This window comes from Staurois parvus, unplaced genomic scaffold, assembly GCF_062004578.1.
Source record: "Staurois parvus isolate SC_StPar_1 unplaced genomic scaffold, SC_StPar_1.0 ptg001150l, whole genome shotgun sequence".
NCBI lineage: Eukaryota > Metazoa > Chordata > Amphibia > Anura > Ranidae > Staurois > Staurois parvus.
The window spans coordinates 1,467,388-1,487,550 of NW_028318946.1; the positions used below are offsets into that span (position 1 = coordinate 1,467,388).

A 20,163-nucleotide genomic window follows, 5' to 3' on the forward strand; every position below is an offset into this window, starting at 1 on the left:
CCATGAGCAGGGCCCTATTCCTTCTATATTAAACTGTATTGTAATTGTACTGCCCCCCTTCCCCCTTTATGTTGTAAAGCGCTGTGCAAACTGTTGGCGTTCTATAAATCCTGTAAAATAATTATTATTTTGTGGCACTAAGTAATTTGTATGAAATTTTATATTGATAACAAGAAATACAGTAAAATAGGGCCCCTGCATCCATCAGCAACAATAGACCCCCCAGCAACTATGGACCCCCACAACAAAACACCATCCCAGCAACTGTAGACACCGAGCAGCAACAACAGATCTCCCAGCAGCCAGCAACAATTCAGAACTTCCCCTCCAACAACACTTTTCTCTTCTGTTTTTGCAGCATATAGTGTCCATTTTTGTTAGTCAGGACAGACAAAAGAGAATATTTTCAGAGCTCAATAGCTCAAGCTGAAATTTACACATTCAAACTGAATGAGTTGCTACCCTCTTAACATTCAGTCCGTTTCAAATGTAAAAATGAAAGAAGTGTGTAGCAGTTTTGTATATACTGCTTTTATCAGAGCTGAAAAATAAAGATAAATGCAAAGCTCAATAGCTAAAGCCAAAATATACACACAAATAAATGAGTCAGAGCAGTGACTCCCCCCACCTCCCTGCACACAGCAGCATCTTCAATCAGAGACAGGGTGTCTAAAAGGAAACAACCTCTGCTGTAACCCACAGTGCTCTGTGAATCCTTTTAAAAAAGCAGATAGAAATCAGTTTAAATATTGATACATGCAAAAATAAATAAAATGAACCCAAAATCCATTATAGTTTCTTCCTTTTAAAGCCCAATTTTAGGATCAAAGTAATGCAGCCACCATAGTTTAGGAATGGTAAAGTTAAATACTGTATTTTTCACTCCATAAGACACACCTAGGTTTTAGAGGAGAAAAACAAGAAAAAAAATATTATGAACCAATGGATTGCAGACATAGTACAGGAGATGACCAGAGACTGCGGACATAGCACAGGAGATGACCAGAGACTGCGGTCACAGTACAGGAGATGACCAGAGACTGCGGACATAGTACAGGAGATGACCAGAGACTGCGGACATAGTACTGGAGATGACCAGAGACTGCGGACAGTACATGGGGATGACCAGAGACTGCAGACACAGTACAGGAGATGACCAGAGACTGCAGACATAGTACAGGAGATGACCAGAGACTGCGGCCAGTACAGGAGATGACCAGAGACTGTGGACACGGTACAGGAGATGACCAGAGACTGCGGACATGGTACAGGAGATGACCAGAGACTGCGGACACGGTACAGGAGATGACCAGAGACTGCTGAAACAGTACAGGAGATGACCAGAGACTGCGGACATAGTACAGGAGATGACCAGAGACTGCGGACATAGTACAGGAGATGACCAGAGACTGCGGACACGGTACAGGAGATGACCAGAGACTGCGGACATAGTACAGGAGATGACCAGAGACTGCAGACATAGTACAGGAGATGACCAGAGACTGCGGACACAGTACAGGAGATGACCAGAGACTGTGGACATAGTACAGGAGATGACCAGAGACTGCGGACACAGTACAGGAGATGACCAGAGACTGCGGACACAGTACAGGAGATGACCAGAGACTGCAGACACAGTACAGGAGATGACCAGAGACTGCAGACACAGTACAGGAGATGACCAGAGACTGCAGACACACTACTGGAGATGACCAGAAACTGTGGACAGTACATGGGGATGACCAGAGACTGCGGACACGGTACAGGAGATGACCAGAGACTGCGGACAGTACATGGGGATGACCAGAGACTGCGGACACGGTACAGGAGATGACCAGAGACTGCGGACATAGTACAGGAGATGACCAGAGACTGCGGACACGGTACAGGAGATGACCAGAGACTGCGGACACGGTACAGGAGATGACCAGAAACTGTGGACAGTACATGGGGATGACCAGAGACTGCGGACACGGTACATGAGATGACCAGAGACTGCGGACATAGTACAGGGGATGACCAGAGACTGCGGACATAGTACAAGAGATGATCAGAGACTGCAGACATAGTACAGAGTTGACCAGAGACTGCGGACATAGTACAGGGGATGACCAGAGACTGCGGACACAGTACAGGAGATGACCAGAGACTGCGGACATAGTACAGGGGATGACCAGAGACTGCGGACACAGTACAGGAGATGACCAGAGACTGCGGACATAGTACAGGAGATGACCAGAGACTGCGGACATAGTACAGGGGATGACCAGAGACTGCGGACACAGTACAGGAGATGACCAGAGACTGCGGACATAGTACAGGGGATGACCAGAGACTGCGGACATAGTACAGGAGATGACCAGAGACTGCAGACACAGTACAGGAGATGACCAGAGACTGCGGACACAGTACAGGGGATGACCAGAGACTGCGGACACAGTACACACGACAGGTCCCAGAAGACGCCGGGCCATTCACAAAGCGCAGTGCTTCTCGCGCATGCGCAGTGGGCCCCCGTCTGTCACAGATGCCGGCGCGGAAAGACTGCACAGCGCTGGACCGAGGAACAGGTAAGGTCCTGCATCAGAGAACAGCTGAGCGGCCGGCTCGATATTCTGACATGGTGGTGGTGGAAATACCGGACCGGCCGCTTTATATTCGCTCCATAAGACGCACTGACATTTTCCCTCCTTTTTTGGGGAGGAAAAAAATTGCGCCTTATGGAGCGAAAAAAACGGTATATGATATTATTGGGTTTAGATACATTATAACAAAGTTTTTTTTTGTTTTTTTTTTTAAATGCTGGATCGGAAATTCCAAATGTTAAGCAGCCTACACCAAGGAGAAAGAAAGGGACTACAGGAATGAGCAAGGATCCTCAAGTAAGTCAACTGATAAAAATATGACTATATACTGTGTGTGTATATATATACAGGGGTGGACTGACCATTTGGAAACTCGGGCACTGCCCGAGGGCCTGGGGTCAGTAGGGGGCCCCATGAGATGCCCCTGGTACCTTTTTCATAGGCTTTTTTGAGTTTAAGCAAGGACACAGGGGCCCCATGATCCCCTATTGCCCGGGGGCCCCATGAGTTGTCAGTCCGCCCCTGTATATATATACACACATAGACCTACTGTTTTTTATTCAAGGTTTACGTTTTATTGCTCAAGCCCTGAAGAAGAGGGGGACATTTTCCCGAAAAGTGTTGGCTACTTCCAACATTCTTTGCCCCACTTGAGCCCTAATCCAGGCTTTTTAGGAGACTCCTTGATTCTTTCACAAACCATTGTTCAAGCCGTGGAGAAGGGGGAGTCCTTATCCCGAAACGTGTTGGCTACATCTGATGTTCTTGATCAATAAACGTTTTAAACAAATTCCCAGTGAACATTTGTACTTTAGTGCTCCCAATCACACACCCAAGCAACGATCATCTCAGGAAGTTGGAAGGTTCTTAGCCCCATTGTAGGAAAAGAAACTCCTTTCACAAACCATTGTACAAGCCCTGAAGAAGGGGGAGACTTTTTCCCCAAAACATGTTGGCTTCATCTTAAAATAATAAAACTGTGTGGGGTATATCACCGTCAGGTGATAATATATGGTGATAAATTGTCCCAAAGGAAAAATGCGTGAGGATCCTTTCATGATCACAATCCACGTGTATGGGTGACTGATCCAAGGGTGCTAGATGAGGTGATTGAATAAGTAAAATGCGCACTCACCAGAAGTACGCTAAAACACACATTTGAGATATTATCTTGTCTCATCAGGTGTAATCAGGTCAACTGCTCCTGGATTTGGTCAGGCTCCAAAACACCCTTAGGGTCCTTAGGCAAGTATCACAGCGTCTGGTCACGTCTATGCTGGGTTTTCTGGGGTCCCTTAGTTTGTATCACCACGTTGGGTCGTCACTAAAGTGGGCTCTGCAAATGACGGCGCTCACAAGGAGAGCCCAATGAAGGACACCACATAGTGTGATACTGTATAAAGGGGTAATATTTATTTTCACAGAAAGCAAGTTATAGTAAAAAACACTGACCAATAGTAATCAGGATGGCCACCAGCGGTGGTGTGACGTCTGGGATGCTGTAGCCCCCCTGACGCGTTTCGTGCAAAGCACTTAGTCATAGGGTGCGGGTTTACCTATGTTCGGGCTCTCCTTGTGAGCGCGCCATCATTTGCAGAGCCCGCTTTAGTGATGACCCAACATGGTGATACAAACTAAGGAACCCCAGAAAACCCAGCACAGACGTGGGGCCCCTGTGTCTTTGCCCAAACTCAAAAAAGCCTATGAAAAAGGTACCAGGGGCATCTCATGATACCCCCTACTGACCCCGGGCCCTCGGGCAGTGCCCGACTTTCCAAATGGTCAGTCCGCCCCTGGTTGGAAGGTATGGCTATTCTGTTGCTGGTATCAACAGGATTGTAAAAGAGAACACTCAGTTGCTCCTTCAGTGCCCCTCCCTCGCTAGTTGATATGCCGTAGAATCTGGCTCACCAGCGAAGGAACAGTGGTGGGCCAACACTTCGCTGGTTTGGCCAACAAGGGAAGAAACATCAACAGTGTGACAGCTTTCATGGTGGCCTAACCATCTCATCTCTTCTCCCTAAAGAAAATAAATGCAACCAAAAAAAAAAAACTGAGAAAAAAATGTTTTTCTGTTTCAGGCAACAGAACCTCAAGAGTCCCAATCCAATGAAACCCTCAGCAATACTTTATACAGCACAGTTCAGCATGTGAAGGCAAGTTGAAATAAAAAAAAAAAAAAAAAAAGATAAAAATAAAATGCTATGGAGTGCAGAAAAATTAAACCCAAGAACACAAATTTAATGAAGTGCAGCGTATCAGTCCTAAGCTGTGGTGGCTGCATTCGTTTTTTTTGTTTTTTTCTCACCTGACGATTCTGCCAGTAACACACTTCCTATCCTAGGGTGACAACGCTCAACTACTGCATTGTATCTATGGAGGAGAAGTGTTGTCACCTTGTCTCCTCGTGTCCATACCATAGAGGGGAGACATTCCGTGGTCCACAGAGACAGCGAGGAACAATGTAACTAGGATTTATGGCAGGATCAACAGGTATTTTTTTAAACAGATTTAAGGAAACGCTTTCAATGGCACCACAAAAAGGAGCAAATAAGAGAAGTTCATTGTTAGGGTTTCCATCCATTTTAGGTGATATAGGCTGCAAACCACAAGCAGCACATAAAATTTAGTTTGCCACGATGGATGCCATAACAGCTCCCTAGAGTTCCCCACCCCTTCTTTCACATTACATTTACATAGAAGAATGCAGAAATTTCCCCTTTCACATCCTTTTTTCTCACTAGTATGAAAATTACATTTCTTTTTTTTTTCCAACTTCTCAGTCATCAAACCATACCAGATTGTTGTAGAATGTATGGCAGGTTGCCAAGAGGCTTGTTGATCAGTTACTTCTCCATTAATTAAATATCTAATAAGCCAGTGCTCAAAGAAGAAGGTTCCCTTAACCGACCATTGCTCATATAAATTCTTTGTTACCCCCCCTCATTTTCCCCACCAGGGCTAGGGGCTCTCCCATGTATTCATATGACAATGCTCGAGCCTGGCGATTTGCTTCTGAGGCACCCCAGTGATTCACCATGGAAGAGGAAATAGAGAATCACATGCCCCAATTCATGACTTATATGTTTTTTGTTTTTTGTTTTTCAGCTCTCGGTGTTGCCAATGGGGAGATTCAATATCTTTACTTGTCCTGGTGACCAGGGGCGGACTGATCATTTGGAAACTCGGGCACTGCCCGAGTGCCTGGAGTCAGTAGGGGGCCCCATGAGATGCTCCTGGTACCTTTTTCATAGGCTTTTTTGAGTTTGGGCAAGGACACAGGGGCCCCATGATCCCCTATTGCCCGGGGGCCCCATGAGTTGTCAGTCCACCCCTGCTGGTGACCATTATCATAAGCATAGAAACTGATGGCGAAGTCAACATTTTCGAGGTACCACCAGAATGCAAGTAGAGGGGAAATCTTCCAATGGGGACACCTGTCTCACGTTAGAGAGATTTCCTCTATACTTTCGGTTGCATCCCTGGGATTGGAAGTGAAAGGAAATCTCCCTGAGAGGGATTGGAAAAGAAAACTGATAGGGATTTTAAAGATTCTCTACTCTATCCTAAACCAAATGTATTGAGTAGAGACAAGAAACTTCATCCAAAACATTTTTTTTTTGCAGTCTCTGAGTAAAAAAAGTGTTAATCCCCATATTTTTTACATGTCTAACAAGCTTTTGAGTGTAGTGGAGGAAGAACAGCAAAGGTTATAAGAAGGGCTCCTGTACTGGGGCTGGGGGGTCCTGCCATGCCATATCCAATGGTGTCTCCATTGCCATCACCTCGGGAAAGCTAAATTGTTTCTCCTGTAGGATATGGGACATACTGTGTAAGGGGATTGTAAGAGTAGGTGTACACTGTTTATGAGGTCTTTGCGGTAGGATGGTAGGAGATAATGAGGGGGGTCAAGGGGACACAGGGATGAGGCCATGCTCCTGGAGAGCCCTAACATGCCATATCCAATGGTGTCTCCATTACCATCACCTTGGGAAAGCTAAATTGTTCTTCTGCAGGAGGGGGGACATACTGGGGCTGGGGGGACCCTGCCACGCCATATCCAATGGTGTCTCCATTGCCATCACCTTGGGGAAGCTAAATTGTTTCTCCTGTAGGATATGGGACATACTGTGTAAGGGATTGTAAGAGTAGGTGTACACTGTTTATGAGGTCTTTATGGTAGGAGATAATGAGGGGGGTCAAGGGGACACAGGGATGAGGCCACGCTCCTGGGGAGCCCTAACATGCCATATCCAATGGTGTCTCCATTACCATCACCTTGGGAAAGCTAAATTGTTCTTCTGCAGGAGGGGGGACATACTGGGGCTGGGGGGACCGTGCCATGCCATATCCAATGGTGTCTCCATTGCCATCACCTTGGGGAAGCTAAATTGTTTCTCCTGTAGGATATGGGACATACTGTGTAAGGGGATTGTAAGAGTAGGTGTACACTGTTTATGAGGTCTTTATGGTAGGATGGTAGGAGATAATGAGGGGGGGTCAAGGGGACACAGGGATGAGGCAACGCTCCTGAGGAGCCCTAACATGCCATATCCAATGGTGTCTCCATTACCATCACCTTGGGAAAGCTAAATTGTTCTTCTGCAGGAGGGGGGACATACTGGGGCTGGGGGGACCGTGCCATGCCATATCCAATGGTGTCTCCATTGCCATCACCTTGGGGAAGCTAAATTGTTTCTCCTGTAGGATATGGGACATACTGTGTAAGGGGATTGTAAGAATAGGTGTACACTGTTTATGAGGTCTTTATGGTAGTAGATAATGAGGGGGGTCAAGGGGACACAGGGATGAGGCCATGCTCCTGGGGGAGCCCTAACATGCCATATCCAATGGGTGTCTCCATTACTATCACCTTGGGAAAGCTAAATTGTTCTTCTGCAGGAGGGGGGACATAATGGGGCTGGGGGGACCCTGCCATGCCATATCCAATGGTGTCTCCATTGCCATCACCTTGGGGAAGCTAAATGGTTTCTCCTGTAGGATATGGGACATACTGTGTAAGGGGATTGTAAGAGTAGGTGTAGACAGTTTATGAGGTCTGTATGGTAGGATGGTAGGAGATAATGAAGGGGGTCAAGGTGACACAGGGATGAGGCCACGCTCCTGGGGAGCCCTAACATGCCATATCCAATGGTGTCTCAATTACTATCACCTTGGGAAAGTTAAATTGTTCTTCTGCAGGAGGGGGAACATACTGGGGCTGGGGGGACCCTGCCATGCCATATCCAATGGCGTCTCCATTTCCATCACCTTGGGGGAGCTAAATTGTTTCTCCTGTAGGATATGGGACATACTGTGTACGGGAATTGTAAGAGTAGGTGTAGACTGTTTATGAGGTCTTTATGGTAGGATGGTAGGAGATAAAGAGGGGGGTAAAGGGGACACAGGGATGAGGCCACGCTCCTAGGGAGCCCTAACATGCCATTTTCAATGGTGTCTCCATTACCATCACCTTGGAAAAGCTAAATTGTTCTACTGCAGGAGGGGGGACATACTGGGGCTGGGGGGACCCTGCCATGCCATATCCACTGGCATCTCTATTGCCATCACCTTGGGAAAGATAAACTGTTTCTTCTGCAGGAGGGGGGACATACTGTGTGAAAGGGATTGTAAGAGTTAGGTGTTGAGTGTTTTTGAGGTCTTTTTTGTAGGAGATAATGAAAAAGGTCAAAGGGGCACAGGGATGAGGCCAAACTCATGGGGGGCCCTAGCATGCCATATCCAATGGCTTCTCCATTGCCCTCACCTTGGGGAAGCTAAATTGTTTCTCCTGTAGGATAGGGGACATACTGTGTAAGAGGATTGTAAGAGTAGGTGTAGAGTATTTATGAGGTATTTTTGGTAGGAGATAATGAAGTGGGTCAAAGGGATACGGGGATAAGACCACGCTCCTGGGGAGCCCTGCCATGCCATATCCAATGGTGTCTCCATTACCATCACCTTGGAGAAGCTAAATTGTTTCTCTTGTAGGAGGGAGGACATATAAAGGGAGGATGTATAAAGGGATTCTAAGAGTTAGGTGTAAAGTGTTTTTGAGGTATTTTTTGTACGAGATAATGAAGGAGGTCAAGGGGGAACAGGTATAGGGCCAAACTCCTGGGGGGCTCAGGCATGCCATATCTAATGGGGTCTCCAATGCAATCACCTTGGGCAAGCTAAATTTTTTTCTCCTGTAAAAGGGGGGGCATACTGTGTAATGAGATTTCAGGAGTTAGGTGTAGAGTGTTTAAGAAGACTTTTTGGTAGGAGATAATGAAGTGGGTCAAGGTGGCACAGGGATGAGGCCATGCTCCTGGGTGGGGGGTGGGGGACCATGCCATATTCAATGGTGTCTCCATTACCATCACCTTGGGGACGTTAAGTTGACGCTAAGGGGGGCACATATTGTGTAAAGGGATTGTAAGAGTAGGTGTAGAGTATTTTTGAGGGTTTTTTTAGGAGATAATGAAGGCAGTCAAGGAGACACAGGGATGGGGCCAAGCTATAGCAATCTTCACCAAGGGGTCCCAGCCAATGTACATGATAGCAAGCTTACTCAACACCCTTTTAATACCTATGCTTATAAAAAAATGTTTACCCATCAGCAGGACCCAAATACAACAAGACATATGTTTTACTACCATAGGGTATTGTGCCTGTGTTTTCTCCTTCTGGAACATCATGGTCATTATAAACACATTAGTTGCGAGCAGAGCAGACAGTTCCTATTGCTGAAACTGGTTTAAAACTATTCAGCTATGATGTTCTATGGATGATAAGCCACCCACACAGCAGCTAACATCCTTATCTCTTCCTATGTAGCCGGCGTTTGGAGACATTGGGACATCACACTTATTTTTGCTATTATAATGGGGTAAACGTCTAAAATGTTGGTGGTTTATGTCATGCGTCCATTGAAGAAATATGTTGTGCTGTAATTCTTTAGCTAAAAAGTTCAGTGGAATGTTTCATGAAATGCATGTTGTGACAGGACAAAACTCGTCATTGTGAAATGTGTCAGTTGAAGGACACAGGGTGTGCACATAGGCTGAGTGCAGGAATATGGAGTAAAGCTGTTCAGTGGAGATAACTGCTTTTGCAACATTTTCTAGATATTGGCGTCCTTGGAAGGGGCTCCGTAGTTGGGAGATTTCATAGTGTCTTGGGCGGGATGGAATCTCCAACCCAGTGTCCAGGATTTGTGGAGGAACAGCAGGGTATGTGCCCAGCTAGACACAGCCCTTATAAAGGTGGTTTAGGAATACCTCAGGGCTTTACCCAAGAGAGACAGAAGGTCTCCTACAGGAGTCAGAGAGGCTGCAGGTGGCAGCCGGAGTATGAATGTCTGCGGGAGACAGTTAACGGCCTGATGACTAGGCCAGAGGAGCTTTGTGCGTCCGAGTTAACAGCCCGAGGACTTGGCCAGAGGAGCTTTGTGCGTCCGAGTTAATGGCCTGAGGACTTGGCCAGAGGAGCTTTGTGCGTCCGAGTTACTGGCCTGAGGATTTGGCCAGAGGAGCTTTGTGCGTCCGAGTTACTGGCCTGAGGATTTGGCCAGAGGATTTTTGTGCGTCCGAGTTAACGGCCTGAGGACTTGGCCAGAGGAGCTTTGTGCGTCCGAGATAACGGCCTGAGGACTTGGCCAGAGGAGCTTTGTGCATCCGAGTTAACGGCCCGAGGACTTGGCCAGAGGAGCTTTGTGCGTCCGAGTTACTGGCCTGAGGATTTGGCCAGAGGAGCTTTGTGCGTCCGAGTTAACGGCCTGAGGACTTGGCCAGAGGAGCTTTGTGCGTCCGAGTTAATGGCCTGAGGACTTGGCCAGAAGAGCTTTGTGCGTCCCAGTTAACGGCCTGAGGACTTGGCCAGAGGAGCTTTGTGCGTCCGAGTTACTGGCCTGAGGATTTGGCCAGAGGAGCTTTGTGCGTCCGAGTTAACGGCCTGAGGACTTGGCCAGAGGAGCTTTGTGCGTCCCAGTTAATGGCCTGAGGACTTGGCCAGAGGAGCTTTGTGCGTCCGAGTTAACGGCCTGAGGACTTGGCCAGAGGAGCTTTGTGCGTCCCAGTTAATGGCCTGAGGACTTGGCCAGAGGAGCTTTGTGCGTCCGAGTTACTGGCCTGAGGATTTGGCCAGAGGAGCTTTGTGCGTCCGAGTTAACGGCCTGAGGACTTGGCCAGAGGAGCTTTGTGCGTCCGAGTTAATGGCCTGAGGACTTGGCCAGAAGAGCTTTGTGCGTCCCAGTTAACGGCCTGAGGACTTGGCCAGAGGAGCTTTGTGCGTCCGAGATAACGGCCTGAGGACTTGGCCAGAGGAGCTTTGTGCGTCCGAGTTACTGGCCTGAGGATTTGGCCAGAGGAGCTTTGTGCGTCCGAGTTAACGGCCTGAGGACTTGGCCAGAGGAGCTTTGTGCGTCCGAGTTAACGGCCTGAGGACTTGGCCAGAGGAGCTTTGTGCGTCCAAGTTAACGGCCTGAGGACTTGGCCAGAGGAGCTTTGTGCGTCCCAGTTAACGGCCTGAGGACTTGGCCAGAGGAGCTTTGTGCGTCTGAGATAACGGCCTCAGGACTTGGCCAGAGGAGCTTTGTGCGTCCGAGTTACTGGCCTGAGGATTTGGCCAGAGGAGCTTTGTGCGTCCGAGTTAACGGCCTGAGGACTTGGCCAGAGGAGCTTTGTGTGTCCCAGTTAATGGCCTGAGGACTTGGCCAGAGGAGCTTTGTGCGTCCGAGTTAACGGCCTGAGGACTTGGCCAGAGGAGCTTTGTGCGTCCCAGTTAATGGCCTGAGGACTTGGCCAGAGGAGCTTTGTGCGTCCCAGCTAACGGCCTGAGGACTTGGCCAGAGGAGCTTTGTGCGTCCGAGATAACGGCCTGAGGACTTGGCCAGAGGAGCTTTGTGCGTCCGAGTTAACGGCCTGAGGACTTGGCCAGAGGAGCTTTGTGCGTCCCAGTTAACGGCCTGAGGACTTGGCCAGAGGAGCTTTGTGCGTCCGAGATAACTGCCTGAGGACTTGGCCAGAGGAGCTTTGTGCGTCCGAGTTACTGGCCTGAGGATTTGGCCAGAGGAGCTTTGTGCATCCGAGTTAACGGCCTGAGGACTTGGCCAGAGGAGCTTTGTGCGTCCCAGTTAATGGCCTGAGGACTTGGCCAGAGGAGCTTTGTGCGTCCGAGTTAACGGCCTGAGGACTTGGCCAGAGGAGCTTTGTGCGTCCCAGTTAATGGCCTGAGGACTTGGCCAGAGGAGCTTTGTGCGTCCCAACTAACGGCCTGAGGACTTGGCCAGAGGAGCTTTGTGCGTCTGAGTTAACGGCCTGAGGACTTGGCCAGAGGAGCTTTGTGCGTCCAAGTTAACGGCCTGAGGACTTGGCCAGAGGAGCTTTGTGCGTCCCAGTTAACGGCCTGAGGACTTGGCCAGAGGAGCTTTGTGCGTCCGAGATAACGGCCTGAGGACTTGGCCAGAGGAGCTTTGTGCGTCCGAGTTACTGGCCTGAGGATTTGGCCAGAGGAGCTTTGTGCGTCCGAGTTAACGGCCTGAGGACTTGGCCAGAGGAGCTTTGTGCGTCCCAGTTAATGGCCTGAGGACTTGGCCAGAGGAGCTTTGTGCGTCCGAGTTAACGGCCTGAGGACTTGGCCAGAGGAGCTTTGTGCGTCCCAGTTAATGGCCTGAGGACTTGGCCAGAGGAGCTTTGTGCGTCCCAGCTAACGGCCTGAGGACTTGGCCAGAGGAGCTTTGTGCGTCCGAGATAACGGCCTGAGGACTTGGCCAGAGGAGCTTTGTGCGTCCCAGTTAACGGCCTGAGGACTTGGCCAGAGGAGCTTTGTGCGTCTGAGATAACGGCCTGGGGACTTGGCCAGAGGAGCTTTGTGCGTCCGAGTTACTGGCCTGAGGATTTGGCCAGAGGAGCTTTGTGCGTCCGAGTTAACGGCCTGAGGACTTGGCCAGAGGAGCTTTGTGCGTCCCAGTTAATGGCCTGAGGACTTGGCCAGAGGAGCTTTGTGCGTCCCAGTTAACGGCCTGAGGACTTGGCCAGAGGAGCTTTGTGCGTCCCAGTTAACGGCCTGAGGACTTGGCCAGAGGAGCTTTGTGCGTCCCAGCTAACGGCCTGAGGACTTGGCCAGAGGAGCTTTGTGCGTCCGAGATAACGGCCTGAGGACTTGGCCAGAGGAGCTTTGTGCGTCCGAGTTAACGGCCTGAGGACTTGGCCAGAGGAGCTTTGTGCGTCCGAGTTAACGGCCTGAGGACTTGGCCAGAGGAGCTTTGTGCGTCCCAGTTAATGGCCTGGGGACTTGGCCAGAGGAGCTTTGTGCGTCCGAGTTAACGACCTGAGGACTTGGTCAGAGGAGCTTTGTGCGTCCGAGTTAACGGCCTGAGGACTTGGCCAGAGGAGCTTTGTGCGTCCGAGTTAACGGCCTGATGACTAGGCCAGAGGAGCTTTGTGCGTCCGAGTTAACGGCCTGAGGACTTGGCCAATGGAGCTTTGTGCGTCCGAGTTAACGGCCTGAGGACTTGGCCAGAGGAGCTTTGTGCGTCCGAGTTAATGGCCTGAGGACTTGGCCAGAGGAGCTTTGTGTGTCCGAGTTATCGGCCTGAGGACTTGGCCAGAGGAGCTGTGCGTGTCTAAGAACCTCTAAGCTGTGTGCCTGGAAGAGTTGGTGGTCGGAAGGACCAGTATCTATAGCAGCAGTGCTGCTGGAGAGTAGCCAGGTGGACTAGCATTTTCATTTGAATTGTGTATATGTTACTGGAGAAGAACCCCTGCGTGGGAAACTTTATGTTGGACTTTTGTTTTTGCCTCTCCTTTTAATAAATGTCGGCTACCAAGCCCTGAAAATATAGTTCCTGACTAGCATGAACTCACTTGAAAATGCATCTACCATGGAGCTGAACATCCCCCATGTCACATTGTGTACAGTTTTGATGAATTTAACTTTTACACTCTATTTGCATAAGTTCCTTTGTTGCGCAAACTGTTGCTGCCAGAAATAAATAGTTTCTGTATCTAAAACCAAACCCTCAGCATCTTGTGACTTTAGTAAGCACAGTCATAGTTACATAGTTAGTCTGGCTGAAAAAGGACAAAAGTCCATCCAGTTCAACCATTAAAAAAAAAAAAAAGTTATAATCCTACACCCTCAGTCAGGGGCGGACTGATCATTTGGAAACTCAGGCACTGCCCGAGGGCCCGGGGCCAGTAGGGGACCAGATGAGATGCCCCTGGTACCTTTTTCATAGGCTTTTTGGAGTTTGGGCAAGGACACAGGGGCCCCATGATCCCCTATTGCCCGGGGGCCCCATGAGTTGTCAGTCCACCCTTGCCCACAGTTGATCCAGAGGAAGGCAAAAAAAAACAGCAAAGCATGATCCAATTTGCTCCTGCAGGGGAAAAAAATCCTTCCTGATCCCTCGACAGGCAATCGGATATTCCCTGGATCAACTTTACCTATAAATGTTATATCCAGTTATATTCTGTGTATCCAAGAAAGAATCCAGGACTTTCCTACAGCAATCCACTGAGCTGGCCAGAACCAACTCTTGAGGGAGTCTTTTCCACATTTTCACAGCTCTCACTGTGAAGAAACCTTTCCGTGTTTGGAGATTACATTTCTTTTCCTCCAGACGTAAAGAGCTCCTCCTTGTCCTCTGTGATGATCTCAGGGTGAATAACTCTACACCGAGTTCACTATATGAACCACTGATGTATTTATACATGGAGATCATATCCCCCCTTATGTATTATACATGGAGATCATATCCCCCTTATGTATTATACATGGAGATCATATCCCCCTTATGTATTATACATGGTGATCATATCCCCCCTTATGTATTATACATGGAGATCATATCCCCCCTTATGTATTATACATGGAGATCATATCCCCCCCTTATGTATTATACATGGAGATCATATCCCCCCTTATGTATTATACATGGAGATCATATCCCCCCTTATGTATTATACATGGAGATCATATCCCCCCTTATGTATTATACATGGTGATCATATCCCCCCTTATGTATTATACATGGAGATCATATCCCCCCTTATGTATTATACATGGAGATCATATCCCCCCTTATGTATTATACATGGAGATCATATTCCCCCTTATGTATTATACATGGAGATCATATCCCCCCTTATGTATTATACATGAAGATCATATCCCCCCTTATGTATTATACATGGAGATCATATCCCCCCTTATGTATTATACATGGAGATCATATCCCCCCTTATGTATTATACATGGAGATCATATCCCCCCTTATGTATTATACATGGTGATCATATCCCCCTTATGTATTATACATGGAGATCATATCCCCCCCTTATGTATTATACATGGAGATCATATCCCCCTTATGTATTATACATGGAGATCATATCCCCCCTTATGTATTATACATGGTGATCATATCCCCCCCTTATGTATTATACATGGAGATCATATCCCCCTTATGTATTATACATGGAGATCATATCCCCCCTTATGTATTATACATGGAGATCATATCCCCCTTATGTATTATACATGGAGATCATATCCCCCTTATGTATTATACATGGTGATCATATCCCCCCTTATGTATTACACATGGTGATCATATCCCCCCTTATGTATTACACATGGAGATCATATCCCCCCTTATGTATTACACATGGAGATCATATCCCCCCTTATGTATTATACATGGAGATCATATCCCCCCTTATGTATTATACATGGAGATCATATCCCCCCTTATGTATTATACATGGAGATCATATCCCCCCTTATGTATTATACATGGAGATCATATCCCCCCTTATGTATTATACATAGTGATCATATCCCCCCTTATGTATTATACATGGAGATCATACCCCCCCCCTTATGTATTATACATGGAGATCATACCCCCCCCCTTATGTATTATACATGGTGATCATATCCCCCCTTATGTATTATACATGGAGATCATATCCCCTCTTATGTATTATACATGGAGATCATATCCCCCCCTTATGTATTATACATGGAGATCATATCCCCCCCTTATGTATTATACATGGAGATCATATCCCCCCTTATGTATTATACATGGAGATCATATCCCCCCTTATGTATTATACATGGAGATCATATCCCCTCTTATGTATTATACATGGAGATCATATCCCCCTTATGTATTATACATGGAGATCATATCCCCCCCTTATGTATTATACATGGAGATCATATCCCCCCTTATGTATTATACATGGAGATCATATCCCCCTTATGTATTATACATGGGGATCATATCCCCCCTTATGTATTATACATGGAGATCATATCCCCCTTATGTATTATACATGGGGATCATATCCCCCCTTATGTATTATACATGGAGATCATATCCCCCTTTTATCTCCTCTTCTCAGTAGAGAATACATTCAGTTCCTCTAATCTTTCCTCATAGCTGATCTCCTCCATGCCTCTTATCAGTTTGGTTGCCCTTCTCTGTACTTTCTCCAGTTCCCCAATGTTCTTTTTGTGAATTGGTGCCCAAAACTGAACTGCATATGTCACTTAAAGTGGATTCGAAGTCTTCATAGTTAGCCCCTGCTACCAAACCCCTACACAGCAGTTCTATGACCCAAAAACAATGTTGGGAAATTGTTGGGATTGCTGCCAAGGCATGACATCTTTCTGCATGCAAATGACAGGTGCTCTTTAAAAAAAAAAAAAGGGAAGTCCATGACGCTACATCTGCTTCCTCACAATGCATTGCTTGGAGGTTTAAAGGTTGGTCATCATCTCCATCAACTCCGGCTGAGGGTGTTCCCTTGAATGTTCAATTGGCAAAAAATGTAACATCTTCCCATTAGTGATTATACCAATGCCTCTGAAATATTCTGTACGTTGCAGGATAACAACCAAAAGATCCTACCTATCCTAGCCAATGGGTAACCTTTAAACGTTACATAGAATCCCCCTCACAAAGTGGAAAGTTGGGAGCATGCTGTATATGCATGGTCATGAGAGCCTCATGGAGCCAATAAGGTAGCAGGGGTGGACTGAACATTTGGAAACTCGGGCACTGCCCGAGGGCCTGGGGTCAGTAGGGGGCCCCATGAGATGCCCTTGGTACCTTTTTCATGGGCTTTTTTGAGTTTGGGCAAGGACACAGGGGCCCCATGATCCCCTATATCCCGGCGGCCCCATGAGATGTCAGTCCACCCCTGTAAGGTAGTTTCAAAAATCTGCAGACAAGTGCGACCACATGTGGTAGGAATCAATACTTCTCCTGTCCTGTCTTGGAGTTGTCATGTTCTTATCATATTGCATGTAAAGGATTTCATCCACCACATTGCTGTTTGTGCGGCCAACCATTCTGTTTTTCCATTGCACGTAGGAATCAATACAACCCAACATTACAGTTAGGAGGGTTACATGCGGCTGATCATTCTACATATAAATGGCCATCAAATTCAAAATGGAGCACCAGGCTCCCTGCTACCTGAATAGTACATTTTTTGCTTTATCTTGGCCCATGGTGCCCAATCTGCTGCCATTTGGTGCTTCACATGCTGCCCTTGAACTTGAAATTTTCTGTGTATTGCAGCATAAGAACAGCCAAACGCTACAAGATACTCGAGGCAATGGGAATCCTTCAAAAGCTTCACCGAAACCCCCCCTTAAAGTGTTGGATCCATCCAAGGTAGGAAGCTACCTAGCAAATATACATGATCATCAGAGGTTTGTAAAGCCAATGGAGATCTTTCAAGACTTTCAGTAGAATTGTGTCCTGCACAGGTACAACCACACATGATAGGAATTGTCACAGCCTATTATTACAGTTAAAAGGGATTCATATGACTGAACATTTTTCAAGTGAATGGCCATCAAACTCAAAGGAGTTTTTACCAGGAAAATTGGAGCACCCGGCCTTCTTGCTACCTGGCCAGGAAGTTCGTGCTTTATTTAGGCCCATGGTGCCCAACCTGCTGCCATCTGGTGCTTGCCTTGCTGGTTATCACGTACCTGGTGTTAGAGGCCAATGGAGAGAGGGCTTCCCTTGCGGCTAACTTCCAGACTCCCCTGAGAGTGGGACAGCAGGAGTCAGGCCCAAAGTGGCACAGGTCACCTGTAGGAGTGCTCGTTGGTGGTCCACCCAGGAGCACAGCTGATGCATTGAGATGGAATCTGCAGACAGGTGGTGCCTGTGCGAGGTATGCAAGCCTTCCGGGAAACAGAGGATCACAGGATAGCCAGTTCAAGCCGAGGTCAGGTACCAGGTGGAAATCAGAACAGGCGTAGTCAGATGGGATAGCCAAGGTCATACACAGAGGAACGAGAGGGAATATCTGTTAGCCAAGCCAAAGTCATACACAGAGGAGCAAGAGGGAATATCCGTTAGCCAAGCCAAAGTCATACACAGAGGAGCAAAAGGGAATATCCGTTAGGCAAGCCAAAGTCATACACAGAGGAGCAAGAGGGAACATCTGTTGGCCAAGCCGAGGTCATACACAGAGGAGCAAGAGGGAATATCCATTAGCCAAGCCAAAGTCATACACAGAGGAGCAAGAGGGAATATCCGTTAGCCAAGCCAAAGTCATACACAGAGGAGCAAGAGGGAATATCCGTTAGCCAAGCCAAAGTCATACACAGAGGAGCAAGAGGGAATATCCGTTAGCCAAGCCAAAGTCATACACAGAGAAGCAAGAGGGAATATCCGTTAGCCAAGCCGACGCATACACAGAGGAGCAAGAGGGAATATCCGTTAGCCAAGCTGAGGTCATATCAGGGGTTAAGCAGAGAAGACAGGTCTCAAGAGCAAGCCGAGTCGGTATCAGGAAATCACAGATCACAATAGCACAGGAACAAGGTACTGGGAAGCCAGAGATCAACCAGCACCTGAGAGTAGGGCAGGGCTTCCTTATAAAGGCTGTTTGGAGCCAAATTTGAGCTGATGTGAACTTCTGCGGCCATGCAAGGTACTGGCAGGGATGCCAGGTCTCCTAACACCTCTGCCGAGGACAGAGCCCTGACACTGGTCTTGTACCCCAGCATTTTGCAGTGCTGATGACCCTCTAATACCTGTGGCAATTTCTGTGTATTGCAGCAAAAGAACAACCAAGTGATACAACCTAGTCGAGGCAATGGAAATCCTTTGAAAGCTTCACCGAAACCCCCCCACAAAGTGTCGGAGCCACCTAAGGTAGGGCACTACATAGTAATTATGCATGGTCATGAAAGTTTCATAAAGTCAATGGAGATCTTTCAAAACATTTAGTAGAATCCCATCGTGTGCAGTGACAGCTACAAACAGTAGGAATCAACACAGCCTATTATATTTAAGAGGGATACATATGGTCAAGCATATTGCAAGTAAATGGCTATCAAACTCAAATGAGTTTTCAAGAGATAATTAGGGCACTCAGCCTCCTTGCTGCCTGGCCAGAATGCTTAACTAGGATCGTGGTGCCTAACATGCTACCTTTTGATGCCACTGAGCCCCAGCAGTCCACAGTGGCAGGATACCACCTATGTGACGAAAGTGACTTTGGGTGGGGGGCCAATGGAACAAAGCCCCATTTGGAGAGGCGGGGAGACCCCTTTCTCAGCTCCCCATATCCCTATTATGTGTAAGTCACCCTGTGCCTGTTAGGGGTACAGGTTGAAATGTCTTGATATTGTGTAGACATGTATAGGTGGGGGGTTGTTCATTGTTTAATGCCATGTTGTTGTCCTATTGTTCTATTGTGTGTCTTGCTTGGGAGCAAACTATATGTGTTTGTGTATTGGCTTGGTGGGGGGTGTCTGCTGTGTGTCTCTTGTTACTAGATTTGGTTTGCCCCACCCTGTTTCCTTATGCAGGGAGGTGGGTTGTTCCCTTGAATGTTTATATCTTGTGTCTGTGTTAAAATAAAGCAGTCTATTTCCTGTTGTAATACAAGTCTGGTGCTGTTTCGTCTTGTATGGTCAGCGGTGGTATCCATGGATCTGTGTTCGGACAGGGAAGCGGGAGTCTAACGGAAATACCCTAGTGCAGTCGGGGTCTGGTTCCATTACAACCTAGATACCACTTCATCTAGCCAATGTAAAACCTTCAAAAGTTTCACCAAAACCCTCTCAAAAAGTGTTGGAGCCATCCAAGGTAGGAAGCTATTCAACACATATGCATGGTTTTAAGCGTTTTGTAAAGCCAATGAGCTTCAGTGGAAATGTGCTATGGACAAGTGCAACCATGCATGGTAGGAATCAACACTGTTGTGGCTGAACATTTTACAATGGCCATCACCCTCAAATGAGTTTTCAAAGGAAGAGTAGAGCACCCAGCCTACTTGCTACCTAGCCAGTACATTTGTGCCTTATTGAGGCCCCTGGTGCCAAACCTGTGACCTTTTGGTGCTCTTCATGCTGCCCCTGAACCTCAGCAGTTAACAGTGGGAGGCTGATGTACCCATAAGACCTCTGAAATTTTCTGTGCATTGCAGGATGAGAACAGCCAAAAGATCCCACCTATCCCAGCCAATGGGAAGCCATTAAAAGCTACACAGAAACCATCTCACAAAATGTTGGAGCAATCCAAAGTAGGAAGCTACGTAGCATATAC

At 47.4% G+C, this 20,163-nt stretch overlaps 1 protein-coding gene across 5 annotated transcripts in view; it reads left to right on the forward strand.

Moving 5' to 3' along the window:
- Positions 1–20,163, forward strand: part of LOC149439178 (SLAM family member 6-like) — an 84,229-nt gene that overhangs the window by 54,891 nt on the left and 9,175 nt on the right. For 2 of the 5 annotated variants that reach the window (XM_089659364.1, XM_089659368.1), the window contains exons 7-10: positions 2,829–2,882; positions 4,667–4,741; positions 17,170–17,265; positions 18,670–18,765. In XM_089659364.1, the coding sequence (XP_089515490.1) occupies positions 2,829–2,882; positions 4,667–4,741; positions 17,170–17,265; positions 18,670–18,765 (321 nt within the window). The remainder of the gene's footprint in view (positions 1–2,828; positions 2,883–4,666; positions 4,742–17,169; positions 17,266–18,669; positions 18,766–20,163) is intronic. The other 3 variants (XM_089659365.1, XM_089659366.1, XM_089659367.1) reach the window with 3 other exon arrangements.